Here is a 19400-nt window from a genome sequence, read left to right as displayed (position 1 = left end):
GTTCAACCTTACCCGGAGAAAATTGATGCCAGTAAGCACTAGATGGGGGAACCATGCTAAACTAAAGGAAGCTAAAGAGCGGCACCGAGCAACTGCCTATTCAAGCCGCATGCTTGCAAGCAAAGTGACGTACTTTGCTAAAGGATCTGTCTATGGGCGAGAGTAAGCCCTTAGAGCCATGATAACCACGAAGAAGAGAATAAAGCTACCCTCACTAGAGGGGAGAAGATTGCAAGGCCATGTGGCGTATCGGTGAAACACTAAAGGCTTGTGTTGAGGGCAGGTCATGGTCATGAGTTGTGTGGGAGTTGCATGCCTACTAAGGGAACATTTAACAAAGGAAGGTGAAGGCCAACTAGTTCTTGGCGCACTGTCATGTTACACAACAGACATGAGTCGAAATTTAATGAAAGCCTAATGATTCAGCGAGTGTCTTAGAAGACAACCATGACACAAATAAGTGATCAGTTAATCGTAAGATGTGAGACTCAAAATGATTAGCTTTTGCTGGTATGAATATGAATATAGGAAGACCTCGGTTCAGAAAAAAAAACTTGGCACCAGACAGGTAAGCTCTGCTGCGTGAAAAGTTTGCCTGTGACACAAAACAACTCTTTTCCATTCATCGTAATTTTGGGTACTCCTTATGTTCTTCCCATAAATGATTCATGTGAAGCTTAAGGTTATTGGGCAACTATACATATCGACTTGTAATTGAATGAGAGGTTTTCGTCCCCAGCTATTACAGATCTTGAATGGAGGAAGAGGATATGAAAAAAACTCAGATCCATGATATTATATAGATTTGATTTGACCCTCAAATCGTTCATTCTTCTCCATCGGAGATCTATAGATTTCTTTCAACTAGTATCGAAATATAATTTTGATTTCTTCATTAAAATCTATTATAAATTTTAGCTATATAGAAATTTACATGGAATGGTAGTTGGGCCCGAAAATATAAAGAGGAAAAAAAATAATTGGGAAGAAACACTTGCTAAGAGTAAAAAAAGGAAAAAGGACAAATGGGTTTTTTTGGCAGCCATGGTTTCATCTCTCAGTATAGAAGTCATCAAGGGCCGAGCTAGGCCTAATAAAGTCAACAAAATTTAGAGCCGGGCCAAGGGTTAAATATGCTAACTCTTACCCACTCATTAAGGCCAGGCTGGGTCGGGCCGGCGTTCTAAATAGCGCCGAAAATGGCCTTACTTTGTTTAACAAAAAGAAATACATTTTTTTTTTCTCAAAATGTGGCTCAATAGTTATATAGGCAATCCAAGACTTTTATATATATATATATATATATATATATATATATTAGTTAGGGCATCTCCAACCCTTTAGTCAAAAGCCATAGCCATTTCATGAATTTGACACCCCTAGTGTCATTACTGTTCATTCAGATTTTGCATCTCCAACCCTCTTTAGTCAAAAGTCATAGCATAATCTCAATGGATCATGGGGCCCACCTCCTCTCCCTTCTTCTCCATTTTGGCTTTCATTCTACAAAACTTAGTCAAAATGACTAAGCTTTTGACTCAGGGGTCATTTTGATCTCTTTTCTATTGGGTTGGAGATGCTGGAATTGAATTGGGGAAGCCAAAATGGCTTTTGACACTACGGTTGAAGATGTCCTTAAGGTGGTTATATTCAATTAACTATCTCTCCAAATCTCTCAAAATTAATTGTCAGTTAACAAAGAAAATAAAAATTAAATAAAATAAAGCCTATGAAATCAATTACAAAGAAAGATATAAGTTTTATATTATAGAACAAAAGAGAAACATATTTAAATAATAGAAAACATAGAAAATTACTTGGGTTCGATTGCATGGGTTTAAAGAGTTCGGTTTGGCTTGGCCCTAACGGGCTCAAATGTTTGCATGACCCCTATACTACCTTATTTGAGAAAAGGTTAGGCTGGGCCTGACGAGCTTAGGTGCAAGTCCACCCGTTGGGTCATTGGGTCAGTTATTATTCAGTACTTTTTATGTTTATTTCCACCCTCTAGGTCACGGGCACAGTTTCCAAACTAACTTGGGTCACTCTGGGTCAGTTTCATGACCTGTAAACTGACTTGTGTCACTTTGGGTCACTCTGGGTCAGTTTGCAGGTCACGAAACTGACCCAGATTGTGGAAATAAATGCCTAAAAGCAGTGAATAGTATTTGACTGAGTGACCAAATGGGTGAACTTGCTCTAAGGCTCAAGGGCCAAATGATGACCCTTATCACCCTATCTCAGTATTCGTGTTAATGGGATACCTGCTTTCTTTGAAATCAACTCTGTATTCTTTAACACACAGCTAGAGAGAGAGGAGTGTACGATTTGAGCTCTGAGCTCTGTGGGATATGTCTGCAACTCTACGCTGCTTCCAATGTTTTTACTCGTTGATTTTCTGTAACATTTTCACCGAGCATTTTTTTCAGCTTTTGTCAATAAGAGCATGCCACCGGTCTATTCTTGACCGGCCTCCAGCAGGGATTAATGAGGTGGTGACCGGCAAGAAGCAAAAACATGCCTCCACCGACCCAAGAATGACCAGCCAAACTTTGGCTTTTCCTGACCAAGTCCAAAAAAAAAAAGCCAAGCCCATGACTATATTCTTGACCCAAACTTGGTTGGCTACTAGCTCGGCCCAAAATGATCGTGGCTAACGTTATTGCTGTCGGTGGTGAGAAGGACGCACGTGTTGAGCCGAGTTTCTTGTCGCGTAGTGATATAATTGACGGAAGAACGTGATTTTGTCACGTAGCGCCATTTATAGGGCAGGACTTAGCGACGTAGCAGACGACCGTTGTTGCATTTCGAATTTTATAGCCAACTATCAAGTAATCTCAACCGTCAGTTTCAATTAACATGCAGATTTGGGGCAACCAATTAATATGTATGTATATTAAACCAAACGATAAGAAAAAAAGTTGTAAAAAATTCTAAAAATTTCTCTATAAATAACTACCATTTTTGTTACATCTCACACCCAAAAAATTATATTTCATAGTTACACCTTCCTCCTCTTCATATAGCTCTCATCTTCCAAATTTGTTTATATCCAATATGGCCGAACAAAGGGGAAACACACGTCCAGTGGCCGGACAAGGGAGAGATCAAAGTGAAGATGAAAATATCGAATCTGGGAGGAGATGGATGAATGAGGAAGATGTTCAATTGTGCAAGTCTTAGAAAGCTGTAAGCCAAAATCCGGCTGTAGGCACAAATCAGAAAAAAAAAATGGACCTATGGAGGGGCGTGAAACGACACTTTGCCTCAAATTGGAGTGGAAAGGGCCGATCATCTTTCTCTTTGCAAGGAAGGTGGAAAATTTTGAAGGTTGAACTCTTTGAGTGGCATTGTGCATTAAGGCAAGCTCGTAATTGGTACAAGAGCGGTTCGAATGCGGTTGATGAGGTATGTTTTTTTATAAATCATTTAATTTGTTGATACATTATAGTTAAATATTACTTGATAAATAATGTAGTAATTATAATATCATTATAATTGTAGTAATTGCTTTTCGTTATAATTAAAATAAGGGAGCTTCTATTCATACCTCTAAAATTGGTATTTGGACCTCCCCACTTAATAGACCTCAAACTTATTTTTATAAAATACCAATATGCTATCTACACCTCCCTAATTTTCCCAAAATGCCCATTGTCCAATAAAATCAACAAAAATCATTTTTTTTTCTAGATTCTATTCATACCTCCAAAATCGGTAATAGACCTCCTTCAAATTTTGAACAATTCACAATCCTATTTTACCTTTGAAAAAAAAAATCTCCAGGTGGTAGTGTGTTTCTTTCACATAATTTTGTAGCTTCTATTTTGTTTTTTCAATCCATATGTTAAAGGAAAAGCATATTACGTGCCTTCGTCAAAGAAACAGACGAAGAGGAAATCAAGCAATTACAAATCACAGCTCAATCAACATTTAATATCATCAATGTAATTGATATTTCCGTTGTAATCATATCCCTATATAAAGGGGTTATGAATGAAATGAGTAGACCAATTCCAATTGTCATTTTACTTTAACACGTTATCAGCACGCTCAGAGCAAATAAGCCCTCAAAACCCTAGAGAATTTTTTCCTTTTCTGCCGCCACTAATAAAAACAAAAACAAAAAATCTCCCTAGGCCGGCCCTGCCCAGACCGGCCTCACCTCTGCCTCTCAGGCCAAGCACCACAGTGCCTAGCCCAGCACACGGGCCTCCACCCCAACCCACCTGCACGCGGCATCCCCCAGCAGCATCCCCGTGAGGCCGGGCCCACCTCACCTATCCCAGCTTGCACGCCTAGGCCACTCGATCCCAGACCACCGGCCCTCCCTGCCTACAATACCCCAGCCTACACGGGCCTCACCTGCGCAGCCCAGCCCCGATCACTGCCCAGCCCTGCCCTGCAGTCGCTGCCACCAAACCTCAACGGCCTCAGAACAGCCTCGACCTCACCCCGACCTCGCCTCCTGCAACACCTGCAGATCACAGCGATCCAGTCGCAGCGGCCCAGCAGCTCCCGGCCTTACCTCCCTGCAGCCCAGCCGCGTCCAGCATCGCATCCCCGCGCATCAGCCCCCGCTATTGACCCCACCGCGTCAGTCCACTGTGAGCAGCAACTAGGACTGTCTGAAAACCAAAAAAAAAAAAAAAAGAAGAGAAAATCAGAAAGAAGAAGAGTTGGAGGAAGAAGCGAAAAGAAAAGAAAAAGAAAAAAAACCAAGTAAGCCGGCCCAGAGGAAAAAGCATTCCGGTCCAATAAAAAAAAAAAAAGGGCCAAAGTATACACAGGGCTAAAATCAAAAAAAAAAAGAAAAAAAAAAGAGAAGAAGCAGTCCTAGAAACGAAAAAAAAAACAGAAAAAATAAAAGAAAAAAGAGAAGGTCCAAAGAAAAGACCAGGCCCCGGAAAAAAAAAAAAAAAAAAAAAAAAAAGATCAAAGCCCACTGCTGAAAAGGGAGATGAAGCGGCCTAGTGTCATAAGCACAAAAACATCGCTACGCACGCCTGCATCAACACGCGCGTGCGCTTGGATTGTTTTATTTTTTCGAAACCAAGTATGTTCTCTTTCATTTATTTAATTTCATACTATGGTAGATTCTCGTTATTTATTTTCTTGAGCATGCTATATATTTTATTGTTTATGCTTTTATTATAAATTTTTCGAGCATGTTTAGTTAGATTATATTAATCATTTTAAGCATGCTTTGTCATTTATGTTTTATATGATTATCTTTAAGCATGATTTATATATTTTTACTGTTTAGTAAAATTTCAAGCATGTTCTGTGAATTTCATTTACGCTTTATAATTATGCGTACACATGCATTTTCATTATGTTATTGCTTATATTTTTTTTAGCATGCCATATATATTTTGTGATTTATGCAATTTTAGCATGTTTTATTTTATTTACGCTTATATAGTTTTCCTATGCATGCCTTTATTTGCTATGATTTATTATTAAATATGCTATGGCTATTTTTAGAATGCAATATACAAAAATTGCGTTTTGCCATGATAATGAAAATTCATGTGCATTATACACACACACTTACTGTGATAAAGTATTTTCACATAGCATCGAAAAAAATGTGACCATTACGAATCTTGGTCTTGAAATCTAATTCATATTTTTGGAAAATATTTCACGTGGATGTCTTTATGACTGCGTAATTTATATCTTCCCTCTTGTTTATGTAGATGGCTGATCCAACTCGACCTGAATTTGAAATTTTGGACTCAGACATACTTGAGTACCATCGTTGGGTTTCCGATGTAGAAACTGCCTTTGTGGCAAGAGATTACACTGCCACCATTACCGACCCTAAAACAATGGACCGTCTGACAAGGTGAAAGCAAATGCCTTAATGTTTCTGAGGCGACATATTGATCCTACCCTCCGCTGGGAATACCTTCAGTTGAAGACACCCAAAGAACTGTGGGATGCCCTTCAGGGATGTTTTGGGAACATTCATGACACATTGCTCCCAGAACTGACCGTTCAGTGGAATGAAATCCACTTGCTTGACTATAAAAGGGTAAATGACTTCAACAAGGATATGTTGCGCCTAAAAGCACGTCTCAATTTTTGTGGAAAGGAACTCACAGAAGATGATATGATCCAGAAGACTCTTTCCACTTTTCCTACTTCAGCAATTATACTAGCGAACCAGTATAGGCAGGAGTATGATAACAAAAGAATCACAACCTTCAACAAGCTGATCAACCTACTACAAGTGGCTGAGAGGCATAATGAGGTTCTTTTGAACAACAATGTCAGGCCTGTTGGGACAAAGAAAATTCCTGAGGCTAATTATGGCAAAGTGAAAGGTGGAAAGAACCCCAATGCAAAGGGGGTTGGATGTGCTGATCCCTACCCACATGGCAACAATGCACCATGTTGCAAGGGACATGGGGGTCGTGATATGGGCCGTGAAGGCCCTCCCAATGTATGGCGTAGAGATGGTGGTGCTGCCCTAGTGGTCATGGAAACAAGGTGCAAAGGGCACCTAAGAACCCTTCAGTCAAACAGAATAGAGTTGGCAATGAACCATGCTATAGGTGTGGAGTCTTTGGGCATTGGTACAAGAACTGCCAAGCAAGCACCAGAGTAGCAGCCAATTACAAGAGGTATAGGGAGTCAAAAGAACAAGAGGCTCACTATATGGAAGAAGGAGGCCAAGACCCAGACGTCAACCTCACAATTGCAGACTTTAATGGCAACAAGAATCTTGCTCAGTCAATGGATGCACTAGATTTTGACTGATCTGCTTTATTTACTTTATTTTCCAAAAACAGTTGTGAAGGCATAATGCCTCATTTTTAATTAGACTATTACTTGGTCTTAAAGTTTATTTCAATAATGGTTTGATGAATTAGAACAAGACCTTGATTTAATTATCGTTGGCTTATTAATAAATTTCAAATTTTATTCTGAAGCACTGAATTTATTCAAATTTATTTATTACCCATATTTACATGGTTCGAAATAACACTATAAAGATGTAAAGCAATACATCTAGAAAAAGAAAAATTATTAGAATGCAAAGATTATAATTCTACTAAAATAGAAATACTCTAAAGAATATGAGATATGCTCTATATGCACCAAGAGCTAATCGAACCTTGTTAAGTATCAAAGATATTCGTGCCAACGGTTATCATGTAAAAACACACCGTGAGAATGGAACTGAATACCTTGATATTACATCTAATGACTGTGGAAGGAAACACAACTTAGAGAAACTTATGAGTCAATCTAGTGGACTGTACCTCACTACGATTCGGATCATTGAATCCTATACTGTCACCAACAATGAAATGTGGGACACTGACTCATACAGGCTTTTGCATGACTGCCTATGGCACCGAGGTCGTGACATGATGATCCGTATTTTAAAGAACTCATACAGACATCCCTTCATTTGAGTTAAAAATAAAATGGGAGAAAAATCCGCCACACTGCAAGGTGTTGGTCCTAGTACTGCTCAAATGCAGTCATTGCTTTCTGAAGTACCAAAAACACTACCTCCATCCCATTATGCCTCATTGACTATTTCAAAGGCACATCACTCATTTTGCAAAGCCTGCTCGTTAGCAAAAACCGGAACGAGACCTTCCTATGCTAAAAATACAAAACATTCCATTCTTACAAAGGATACAAAGAGATGTCTGTGGACCTATCCATCCAGAATGCGAACCATTCAAGTACTTTATGGTTCTGGTGGATGCTTCGACAATCTGGTCACATGTCGTTTTATTGTCCACAAGAAATGTTGCAATACTCCTAGCACAGATTATACGTTTAAGGGCTCACCACCCTAATCACCTTATCAAGTCTATAAGGCTTGATAATGCTGGAGAGTTTACATCAAAAGCATTTGATGATTATTGCATATCTATTTGGATCGATGTAGAGCATCCTGTACCCCATGTGCATACACAAAATGGTCTCGCAGAAGCCACCATCAAAAAGGCTACAGATGGTGGCTAGGGCATTGATTATGCTCACCAACCTGCCTATATTTGCATGGGGTTATGCAATATTGCACACAGCTTTACTTATTTGTTTCAGACCCACAACTAGCCAACCATTTTCTGCGTACCAGTTGGTAACTGGATATGAGCCTGACATTTCACACCTACGCATATTTGGTTGAACAGTATATGTGCCTATTGAGGTCCCACAGCGCACTACAATGGGTCCTTAGAGACGATTAAGTATTTACGTTGGATACGAATCCCCAACAATTATCCGCTATTTGGAAACCTTGACAGGCGGTCTATTTACCGCTAAATTTGCTGAATGTCACTTTGATGAGACAGTCTTCCCGTCGTTAGGGGGAGATAGGAAAAAGGATTTTCCAAGGGAACGACAGGAATTGTCGTGGTTTATCCCCACTCTGTCTCATTTTGATCCCCACACTTCACAAAGTGAAAGTGAAGTGAAAAGAATAATCGATCTTCAGAACGTAGCAGATTCGATGCCTGATGCGTTTACTGATATCGTAAAAGTGACGAGATCATATATACCAGCTGCAAACGTGCCTGCAAGGTTAGAAGTCCCCAACAAGGGGCACGGTGCCGCAGATAGAGGCACTGCAACTGCACTTAGTAGAGGTGTGGTTGAGGCCGTGGCTCCCCAAGGAAGAGGGGGAGGTCACTTGGTTCGATTGACACTCACCCAAGGAAGAAGAGGATGAGTAAGGTACAAACCAATCATCAATGTATAGAATCCCTCTCATGAGATTGTCTCTCATTATAGTTATGTCCATGAATCAATACTGGAGGACGCTCCGATGTTTGAAATGATTCCAGAGAACAAAGAAATCTCAAAGGATTACGAGAGTGCGTATGAGTTGATAGAAAGATCTTCCATACACATTGATGATATATACTGTTGCTCAAGGAATCATAGAGCACGATGATATCGAACCACGCTCTGTTGAAAAATGTCAACAAAGAGCAGATTGGCCTAAATGGAAAGAATCAATCTAGGTAGAATTAGATTCTCTGACAAAGAGACAGGTATTTGGTCAGGTAGTGCTAACCCCATCAAGTGTAAAGCCTGTAAGACATAAATGAGTCTTTGTCAGAAAGCGTAATGAGAAGAATGAAGTCTTGAGGTACAAGGCTCGCCTTGTGGCACAAGGTTTCTCACAACGCCCTGGAATTGACTACGAGGAGACATACTCTCCCGTAATGGACATTATAACGTTCCGTTACTTAGTTAGCTTAGTAATTTCCAAAGGATTGGAAATGCAGCTCATGGATGTGGTTACTGCATATCTCTATGGGGATCTAGATTCAGAGATATATATGAAAAGTGCCTGATGGCCTTACATTACCCAAGTCAAGTGACTCTAAACCACAGAGTGCGTTTGCAATTAAGTTGAAATATCACTTTACGGATTGAAACAATCCGGGCGGATGTGGTATACCCGTCTAAGTGACTACTTGATTGGGAATGGATATAAGAACGATGAAGTATGCCCCTGCGTATTCATAAAGAAAACAAGTTCCAGATTTGCAATTGTTGGTGTATATGTCAATGATATGAACATAATAGGTACTCTTGATGAAATAAGAGAAACCGCGAGCTACTTGAAATCCTAATTTGAGATGAAGGATCTTGGGAAAACTCGATTCTATCTAGGCCTTGAACTAGAACACCGAGTTTGTGGAACACTAATCCACCAGTCTGCGTATGTCCAAAAGTCAGGCGATATAACATGGACAAAGCGCATCCTGCTAGCACTCCCATGATCGGTCGAAGCTTGGATGCAAGGAAAGATCCATTTCGTCCAAAGGAAGATGACGAAGAGGTGTTGGGAGCTGAAATTCCCTTTCTAAGTGCAATAGGCGCATTATTGTACCTAGCCTAATGTACTCGACCAGACATTGCACTCTCAGTGAACTTGTTAGCTATATTTAGCTCAACGCCAACGCAGCGTCATTAGAATGGTATCAAGAACATTTTCCGATACCTAAAAGGAACCATTGACTTGGGACTGTTCTTTCCCTACAGAGAGACAAGAGGAACCGCAGATGGAACGCAATCCCTAAAGGAAATATTGATGGCGAAAGCGCCACTCCCTACAACGAAACGCCAAATGACGTTTTGGTTGGTTTTGTTGATACTGGGTACCTCTCTGACCCACATAAAGGCCTTTCCAAACTAGTTATGTATTTACCATTGGGAACACGGCGATATCTTGGAGATCAACCAAGCAAACCCTTGAGGCTACCTCCTCGAACCACCCAGAGATCATTGCTCTACATGAGGCGGTTCGTGAGTGTATATGGTTAAGAGCTATCATTACACATATTCGAGGGACTAGTGGTTTGAGTTCTACCACTAAAGAGTCTACTTGCATTTATGAAGATAATGCAGCTTGCATCAAACAGATGAAGCGAGGATATATCAAGGGTGATAATACAAAACACATATCGCCAAAGTTTTTCTACAATCAGCAACAACAGGCTCTCCTCAAGATTCAAGTGAATCAAGTAAGGCCTGAGGAGAATATGGCAGATTTGTTCACCAAATTATTGCCTAAGGCCATATTTGAGAAACATGTGAAAAGCATAGGAATGCGAAGACTTTCCAAGCTCCCCTGATTAATGTAAGTATCAGGGGGAGGTGTAGACGTTAGGGGGAGTCTAACACACACATGTCATACTCAAATGTAGAAGGTGCGTTGTGCTCTTTTCCTTCGACCAAGGTGTATTTTTGTCCCACAAGGTTTTTATTGTTACTTGGCAAGGTTTTTAGTGAGGCAACAACTCATGCACCATTTCGTCTTTGACTTGGTACAAGGGGGAGTGTTAAAGGAAAAGCACATTATGTGCCTTCGTCAAAGAAACAGACGAAGAGGGAATCAAGCAATTACAAATCACAGCTCAATCAGCATTTAGTATCATCAATGTAATTGATATTTCCGTTGTAATCCTATCCCTATATAAAGGGGTTATGAATGAAATGAGTAGACCAATTCCAATTGTCATTTTACTTTAACACCATATGTATTTTTAGTCTTTCTTCCAAAATTCTAACTATCATAGTTTGACTTTTGTTTCAGTTTGGTTTATGTTACTGTTATGCTTTCTTGCTTTGTTTTTCTCTTTTTGACCTTCTGGCATTTGTGTACTACTATTGTATTACAACCAATGTTCTAAAAAACGGCCGGTGAGAGGCCGAGGCAAGTAAGAGGGAATCGGCGGCATTAGGCGGAGAGAAGTTAGGCGGCGGACTGGGCGGTTCGGGCGTCTAGGCGGTTTTTTTTTTTTTTTTTTTAATGTGTTTGCTAAATGCCTAAACCTAAACACCGAAACTTCGATCCCAAATCTGACCGCAGCTTTCGCTCTGTAGCTCCTTGTCTCCTCCAAGCCACTGCCTCACTCCTCGTCTTCTCCACTCTTCCACTGCTGCTCCCTGAGCCACCGCAGCTCCCCCAAGCCACCGAAGCTCCCCCCAAGCCACCGAAGCTCAATTGCGCCCTTCCACAGTAGCTCCCTGAGCCATCGCAGCAGCCCCCCGAGCCACCGAAGCTCCATTGCGCCTCTGCTCCACCACCTCAGACTTCCTCTGCTCCGCGCCGCCTTCAGACTCGCGATTGTCATTCCCAAAATCGACCCAATCGTCTATGCATTTCAGGAGTTCTCGTAAGTTCTTATCTTTAATCTCAGAAATTGAATTCAGATGCGATTTGATGATTATGTTTTGCTCCGGAATTTGATTGATGAAAGAAAAAAGTGAAATTTTGATTGTTTTGGAAGAGAAGTGAAAGAAAAGTTTGAAAATTTGATTGGTTTATATGGTACAAGAGAGTATGCAGTAGCTGATTTGAGCTGGGCTAAGCTCAATTTTACAGCTTCAGAAGATTGATGAATGCCAATTAATTGTTCTGTATTCTGGATATCTGGGTAAACTAGAAAAGTGATAATCTGGGTAACTGGGTTTGATTGTTTGAATGTTTGATAATCAATCTGCTTGTTGCTGAATGTTGATAATTACTGCCTCTAAATCTGATTTGTATGAATGCCATCGTTACTCTGCTAGTCTGCGAATTTCAATTTCTTCTGGAATCTAGATATGAAACTAATGAAAGTATGAAACTGTTGGTTTGTTGTTGGCTTTTGAGTTGTTGGTTTGTTGTTGACTTGTTGCCTTGTTGGTTGAGTTTATTGTTGAATGTTGATAACTTGATATATCTTTTAGACTTTTACCAACTTTGTGTCTTTGTCAAAGACCGAAGACTTGAAGACTCTTATTGTTGAATTTGTTTTATTGTTTTTGTTTTATTTGTTTCATTGTTTGTTTATTATTTGTTTTATAACTTTTATTTTTTTGTTTTATTTGTTTTATTGTTTTTGTTTTATTTGTTTCAGGCTTTCATTGTTTGTTTATTGGTAGGGTAAAATAGGATGGCATCTTTCGGAGGATCTAATGCTACTAATGAAGTGGATAGATCATTGAGGCGTGGGTCAACCGATGTTGGATGGGACTTTGCGGTATTGGCGGATCCACACAACTTAGACAAGTTGAATTGTAAGTTGTGTGGGAAAGTTGTTAGTGGTGGAATACATCGAATGAAGCAACACATTGCCAACATCAAGGGAAATGTTGCCTCATACAATAATTCTATAGATACCAATAAAGCCAAATGTATAGCAATTTGGAAGGAAAGAACACATAGTGTGCATCAATGGTTGGCTAGGTGGGTGTATGAAGCCGGCATTCCATTTCATGCCATTGATAATGATAGCTTCAAAAGATTTGTAGAAGCGGTTGGTCAATTTGGCTCGGGTTACCGACCTCCAACTCAATACCAACTAAGAGAGCCATTGTTGAAGGAAGAGGTTGAGAGGACGAAAAATTCACTCAAGAAGCATGAAGAAGAGTGGGCAAAGAATGGTTGTTCCATTATGACCGATGCTTGGAGTGACCGAAAAAGAAGAAGTATTATGAACTTGTGTGTTAATTGCAAGGAAGGCACTACTTTTCTTTCTTCAAGGGAAGATTCGGATCAATCACACACCGGGGCCTATATCTTTGAATATGTTGACAAATGCATTGAAGAAGTTGGGGCACAAAATGTTGTTCAAGTAGTGACGGATAATGCTACTAACAATATGGCGGCGGGGAATTTGTTGAAGATAAAGAGGCCAAATATATTTTGGACTTCATGTGCCACTCATACATTGAATCTCATGCTTCAAGGGATTGGTAACCAACCAAAATTCAAAGGAGTGATTGAGAAGGCAAAGGCATTCACTATCTTTATCTATGCACATCACAAGACATTGGCTTTGATGAGGAAGCATACAAAGAAAAGAGACATAGTGAGGCCGGGAGTCACTAGATTTGCCACTTCCTTTCTAACTTTGCAAAGCTTGATGGAGAAGAAGAGTGAGTTGAGGTGTATGGTTGCTTGTGATGATTGGACCGCTTGCAAACATTCTAAGAGTGCTAAGGGGAAAACGGCATATAATACCGTATTGAGCACCTCTTTTTGGAATGGGGTAACACTTTGCTTGAAAGTGTTTGCTCCTTTGTTTAAGGTGCTTCGCCTTGTGGATGGCGATAAAAAGCCATCAATGGGCTTTTTGTATGGAGAATTACTCAAGGCAAAGGAAGACATTAAAGAGGCATTCAAACATCAAGAGGCCAATTATCGGCCAATTATAGAGATTATTGATGAGAAAGCCCGTGGTCGTCTTGATAATCCATTACATTTGGCGGCTTATCTCTTGAACCCCTATTACTTCTACAAGGATGAAGACATTCAATATGATCATGTTGTCATGGAAGGGTTCTTTCTTTGTGTGGAGAAGTTCTATCCTGATGACCTTGAGACCCAAAGTGTGGTGACAAATGAAGAATTGTTGATGTATAAGAGCAAAGGGTGTGGATTTGGAAGAGCAATAGCTAAGTTGGGATGTGCAAAGAATGATGACAAGTATGATCCGGGTAAGAAACTAAGACTTTCATTATTTTGTGAAAATTAGAAGGCATGATATTTATTTTGTTTAACTCATGATATTTATTTTGTTTACTTATTGTTATTGTTTTGTTTGTGGCTTTGTGCATATGTAGTTGGATGGTGGTCCAATTATGGAAATGGAACACCCAAATTGCAAAAAATGGCTAGAAGAATACTCTCTTTAACTACAAGTTCATCCGGGTGCGAGAGGAATTGGAGTACTTTTGAGGGAGTAAGTGTTTTCTTTCAAATGCCTAGAATAATACTCTCTCATAATGGTTGATTTGTTACTAACTTATCAATATATATTTATATATTTTTTTTTTATGTAGATCCATACAAAGAAAAGGAATAGACTAGATACTTCAAGATTGAATAATTTAGTCTATGTCCAATTCAATGCCAAGATTATCAACAAAAAGAGAAGGGCTCAAGAGTTGGGTGTGGATGCGCTACTTGGTAATGGAGCTAGCAAGGCTCAAGGGTGGATTGTGGATGGTGGTGATGAAGAAGATGACTCGGATATTATTAGTGAAATTGAGGGAGAGTCTTCGGGAGTGGATAGTGGGCTTAGGAGAAGTTCTAGAAATGTAGAGGTAAGAGAGCTTCATAATGAAGATTTTGTATCGGATGAGGACACAGAAGAAGAGGGAGAAGAAGAGGATGTTGAGTTTGAGTCCGACACCGAAGGAGTCTTGGATGGATATGGAGAGGAAGAGTTAGAGATTTAGCCATTTAGGCTTGCAATTGTTTTATCACTTTAGTCTTTAACTCTTTATGTATGCTTACTTAGGACTCTTAAAATTTGAACATTCTAGGTGCAATTTTATAACTTTAGTCTTTAATCTTTATGGATGCTTACTTAGGACTCTTAAAATTTGAACATTTTAGGTACAATTTTATAACTTTAGTCTTTAATCTTTGTGGATGCTTATTTAGGACTCTCTTAAAATTTGAACATTCTAGGTGCAATTTTATAACTTTAGTCTTTAATCTTTGTGGATGCTTATTTAGGACTCTCTTAAAATTTGAACATTCTAGGTGCAATTTTATCACTTTGGTCTTTAATCTTTATGTATGCTTATTTAGGACTCTCTTAAAATTTGAATATTCTAGATTTTTAGGTGCAATTTTATTACTCTTTGAGTTTTTATAAGTTTATATATTTTTAATTACATAAATAAAAGCTCTAAAAATTAAATAAAAATTAAAAAATACAAAACCGCCTGGGCGCTCCTCCCCATCCCACCGCCCGACTAGCGCCTAGCGATTTTTCGAACCTAGATTACAACAACAACAACAAAAGGTCTACCATGCTATCAAGTCTATGAAACTATAGTACAAGAGAATTGAAGTGAAAACAAAGAAATCCAACAATCAGATAGTTAGATAGCATAATAGCACCAACCTTTCAGGCCATACCAAGTTAATCGAAAAGCCTACAATTATAGAAGAGTAATTAAATAAAAGGCCATTCAAAGTAAGATCAAACACAATTAAGTCCTGCACTCACTAAGGACAAATACTAATTAATCATTCTTCCCAATGGCTTGCACAAAAAAACATCGTGCCAAATCGAACAATTTAATCAAACCAAGAACCAAAATTCCAAGTTTATGAAGTGGATGCTTCTAGTTTTGAGTACAGTAGTACAAATCGAGAACATCATACCATGTAATCAAGTTGCAAAACCAAAATTTCAATTTTCTGAAGTGGATGCTTCTAGATTTTAGTAGTACTAATCGAAAAACCAGAGTGTTGGACATTGTCATTACAATGGTCAGTGATTTTAGAGTTTATGTTGGTGCGATAAGAAGATGCTTTTTTTTTTCTTTTATGTCCTTATTGGTAATTTGACATGAGTTGACAAAGTCAACTATTACTTGGAAAAAGAGAGAGGTCCAAATACTAATTTTAGAGGTATGAATAGAAGCTCCCTTAAAATAATTACTTGATAAATAATGATGTAATTATAACAGTGTTTATATTTGTACTAATTGATTTTTATTGTAAAACGGTGAGATACTTTGCTATTAAAATTATTACTTTATATTAGATGACCCTTCATAATGGCGGTTATATTTGTACTAATTGAATTTTTTATTGTTTTTTTTAAATAACATAGGTTGACGAAGCACATAAATTGTGGCATGTCGGGATGAAGAGAAAATGGAAGACCAAAAGATACTATTTTCAGAGTTTTGATGCTTACACTGTTGTGGAGGGCTTTCAACAATTTAAAGACATCCCTAGCCATACATCAGGAGGAACATCAAATAAAGGAAGTCAACAGACGCACACACAACCAATTACTGAAAATTCTCCCATCAACTTGGACATGGATGTAGATGAGGTAATTATCGGTGAAACTGCATATCCTAATGTGAGGCCTCAAGGAATGAAGGCTGCAAAAGAAGCAATTTGGAAAGGAAAGAAGGTAGTGAAAGATCAAAGTCCTTTGTCAACTGCTGTTGAGAGTATAGCGAACAACCAAAAAGAGGTAACCGCTGGGAAGAAAAAACTCAATGAGAAATTTGCTCGAAGTCTCCAACAGTAAAATCAACGAGCTTGTATCCGATTGCAAATGGATATGTGAAAAAAGACATTCCGAGTACAAGAGATGGAAGATCGAATTATGGAGATGGATATAAGTCAGATGATGCCAACTAAAAAGAGTTATTGGTCAAGAAAGCAAAAGAAGATAGAGGAGAGAGAAGATCTTGGCGAGCAGACGCCACCTTCTATGGGTGGATACTATCCGCAACCCAATTTTGGTGGTGCATTCTCACAACCTCCTTACCCTGGTGCATTCCCACAACCACCTTACCCCGATGGATTCCCACAACACTCCATTCACCGGTGGATTCCCACCACCTCCCTTCACCGGTGGTTTCCCACAACCCCCTTACCCCTGTGGATACTATCCGCAACCACCTTACCCCGGTAAATATCCTACACAACCACACTTTTCATCTTTCTCTATGGGTGATTCCACCAACCCTCACCCTAATGATAACCCTTCAAACACAAATTGGATTCCTAGAGAGGATGAGGATCACGATGAGAATAATTAGGTGATTATGCATGTTGTGTAATTGTATTATATTTATTCCTACTTTTTCATTTATGTAAGCATAAAATGAAATAAAAGTTGTATTTGAAAATTGCTCTTATTAAAGCACACACCTTATATTAAAAATCATAGCACATAAAAAACATAATACAAGCTAAATTAAAATAACACTAACATAAAAAACATAAACATTAGCCAAATTAAAAGCACACAAACATAAAAAACATAAACATTAGCCAAATTAAAAGCACACAAACATAAAAAACATAGACATTAGCCAATTATTCCACAAAACCTATACCAGATCTAGATCTCCATGTTGCCTTGAATGTTCCAGAAATGCTCTATGAGATCTTCTTGAAGGTTTGAGTGATTGTTTGCACATCTAATAGCATCGTATCGATCCATGAATCCGTAGAAATAATAACCATCTCTACCAACAGGATCAAAGTCATCACCGGTCGGTCCTTCCCAAACTGTAGCCAACCTGGGCCTCATATTGTTAACCTCTTCTTCGTCGGACTCCAAATCATCATCGCTATCATCTGGTCTTACATCCTCGATTATCATGTTGTGTAATATAATACAAGTTAGCATGATGTATCAAAGGTCTTCTCTATCCTACCCACGAGCCGCTCCTCGAACAATACTAAAGCGCGACTGTAAAATACCGAAACATCTTTCCACATCCTTCTTGTACCCCTCTTCAGCCTGGGAAAACTTCAGAAACTTGGGTCGTGTAGGCCTTGGAATTTATTTCACGAAAGTCGCCTATCTAGGATAGATACCATCAGCAAGATAGTAGCCTAAATTGTGAATTCTGTTATTCACTTGAAATTGGTTCTGAGGGGCTCGACCAACAATGAGCTAGTCAAACAACGGGGACTTAGCAAGCACGTTGAGGTCGTTGCATGATCCAGGCATTCCAAAGTAGGCATGTCATATCCATGTGTTATAAGATGCGACTGCTTAGAGGATGCTAGTGGGGATACGTTTCGACCGCTGTATTCTCCAGCCCAACCTGTTGGGCAATTCTTCCATTGCCAGTGCATGTAGTCAATGCTTCCAATCATTCCAAGAAAACCTCTTCTCTCAGCTTTGGCGAGCAGTCTTCTGAGGTCGACCGAATTAGGAGCCCGGAGGTATTCTGCCGAGTTCAGATTAACAATTCCTCTTGTAAATCGTTTAAGAGCCTCGATAGAGATAGACTTCGCCATCCGACAATACTCAGTGCATTGATCTACACCAGCACCGTAAGCAAGCATTCTTAAGGAACATGTTAGTTTTTGCTCAGGAAGTAGTCCGACTTTCTTAGCAACATCTGATTTCTGGACAAATTACAGGTCATAGCGACAAATGTCACTAGAGATGCGGTTGAAAACATTGTGACTCATCCTGTAGTGTGTCCAGAATTCCTCATTACTGAAAACTAGATGCTGAACAAAGTAATCTTCCATCATGTTTTTGCCGCTTGATTCCCTAAATCGCTCCTCATTTGGTGCACGCCTCAGTCGAGAACCCCCTCGTCATGTTTGATTAGAAGATTCAGGTTCAGCGACTGCTGCGATCACAAGGGCATTAGTCATACAGATCTCTTCAAAATCTTCATTTCGAGACTGTCAATACTTAGCCAACAATCTCTTCATTGAAATGAGGGAATGAGAGGAAATGTGTTGGATCTGGAGATATGAAAAAGAAGGAGATTTGCCAGTATCAGATTGTGTGTGAATGGAGTGCTGCCTCTTTCTCTATTTATTTACAATTTTCACATCAAACGTGATCCGATGATAAGGACACGTGTCCACTCCTGGTTCTACGTAATCTGATCCAAAATCTTAGATAAGATTACATTGACAGTAACCATTAGATTGAATAGTGTGCAAATGATCTGGTCCGATCAAAGATGTCGATGGTTGTTTCAAGTGTTTCAAAAAAATTGTCGGTGGTGGCTTCACTTATTTCAAGAAAAATTATCGGTAACTGTAGGTGGCTCATAATTTGTCCACCGAAAATATTAGAAAAATAGTAAATTGCAATTTTGAGGCCCAAAACGATCCCGAAAGCCCTAAAAACCCCACACATCGTGGCAAAGCAACGAGTTCTCTTCCTAACGTCGTTCCCTTTTTAAAAAACTATAGCAATCACAATTATGACATTAATTATCCATAAATCTCCATTATTACCATCTATTTAAATCAAATATATTTCAATTTTACAATTTAAAAAAAAAAAAAAAAAAAATTAATGAACAGTAACTGACTGGTCAAGAAACAAAACGGGTGGAAACCCATATCCAGTGGCAGTGAACAGTTTATTGACTGGTCGACCCCTTAACTTTTC

General features: G+C 39.2%; 1 protein-coding gene across 1 annotated transcript; it reads left to right on the top strand.

Annotated features, from left to right (window-relative positions):
* The first annotated feature begins 12428 nt into the window (after positions 1-12428).
* LOC112195341 lies at positions 12429-14718 on the top strand. Its single transcript, XM_024335759.2, has 3 exons — positions 12429-13974; positions 14101-14219; positions 14320-14718. The coding sequence occupies exons 1-3, from the start codon at positions 12429-12431 to the stop codon at positions 14716-14718; spliced, it is 2064 nt and encodes a 687-aa protein (XP_024191527.1).
* Positions 14719-19400: the final 4682 nt, after the last annotated feature.

Source organism: Rosa chinensis, chromosome 3 (genome assembly GCF_002994745.2).
Source record: "Rosa chinensis cultivar Old Blush chromosome 3, RchiOBHm-V2, whole genome shotgun sequence".
Lineage (NCBI taxonomy): Eukaryota > Viridiplantae > Streptophyta > Magnoliopsida > Rosales > Rosaceae > Rosa > Rosa chinensis.
This window is presented reverse-complemented; position numbering and strand designations above follow the sequence as displayed.

What these genes read in the sequence shown, in the direction of transcription:
- LOC112195341 (XM_024335759.2), top strand. Translation starts at nt 12,429, where the DNA reads ATGGCATCTTTCGGAGGATCTAATGCTACTAATGAAGTGGATAGATCA. An exon ending in TGATGACAAGTATGATCCGG is followed by an intron (nt 13,975 to 14,100) that starts GTAAGAAACTAA and finishes GTGCATATGTAG; the next exon opens with TTGGATGGTGGTCCAATTAT. An exon ending in ATTGGAGTACTTTTGAGGGA is followed by an intron (nt 14,220 to 14,319) that starts GTAAGTGTTTTC and finishes TTTTTTATGTAG; the next exon opens with ATCCATACAAAGAAAAGGAA.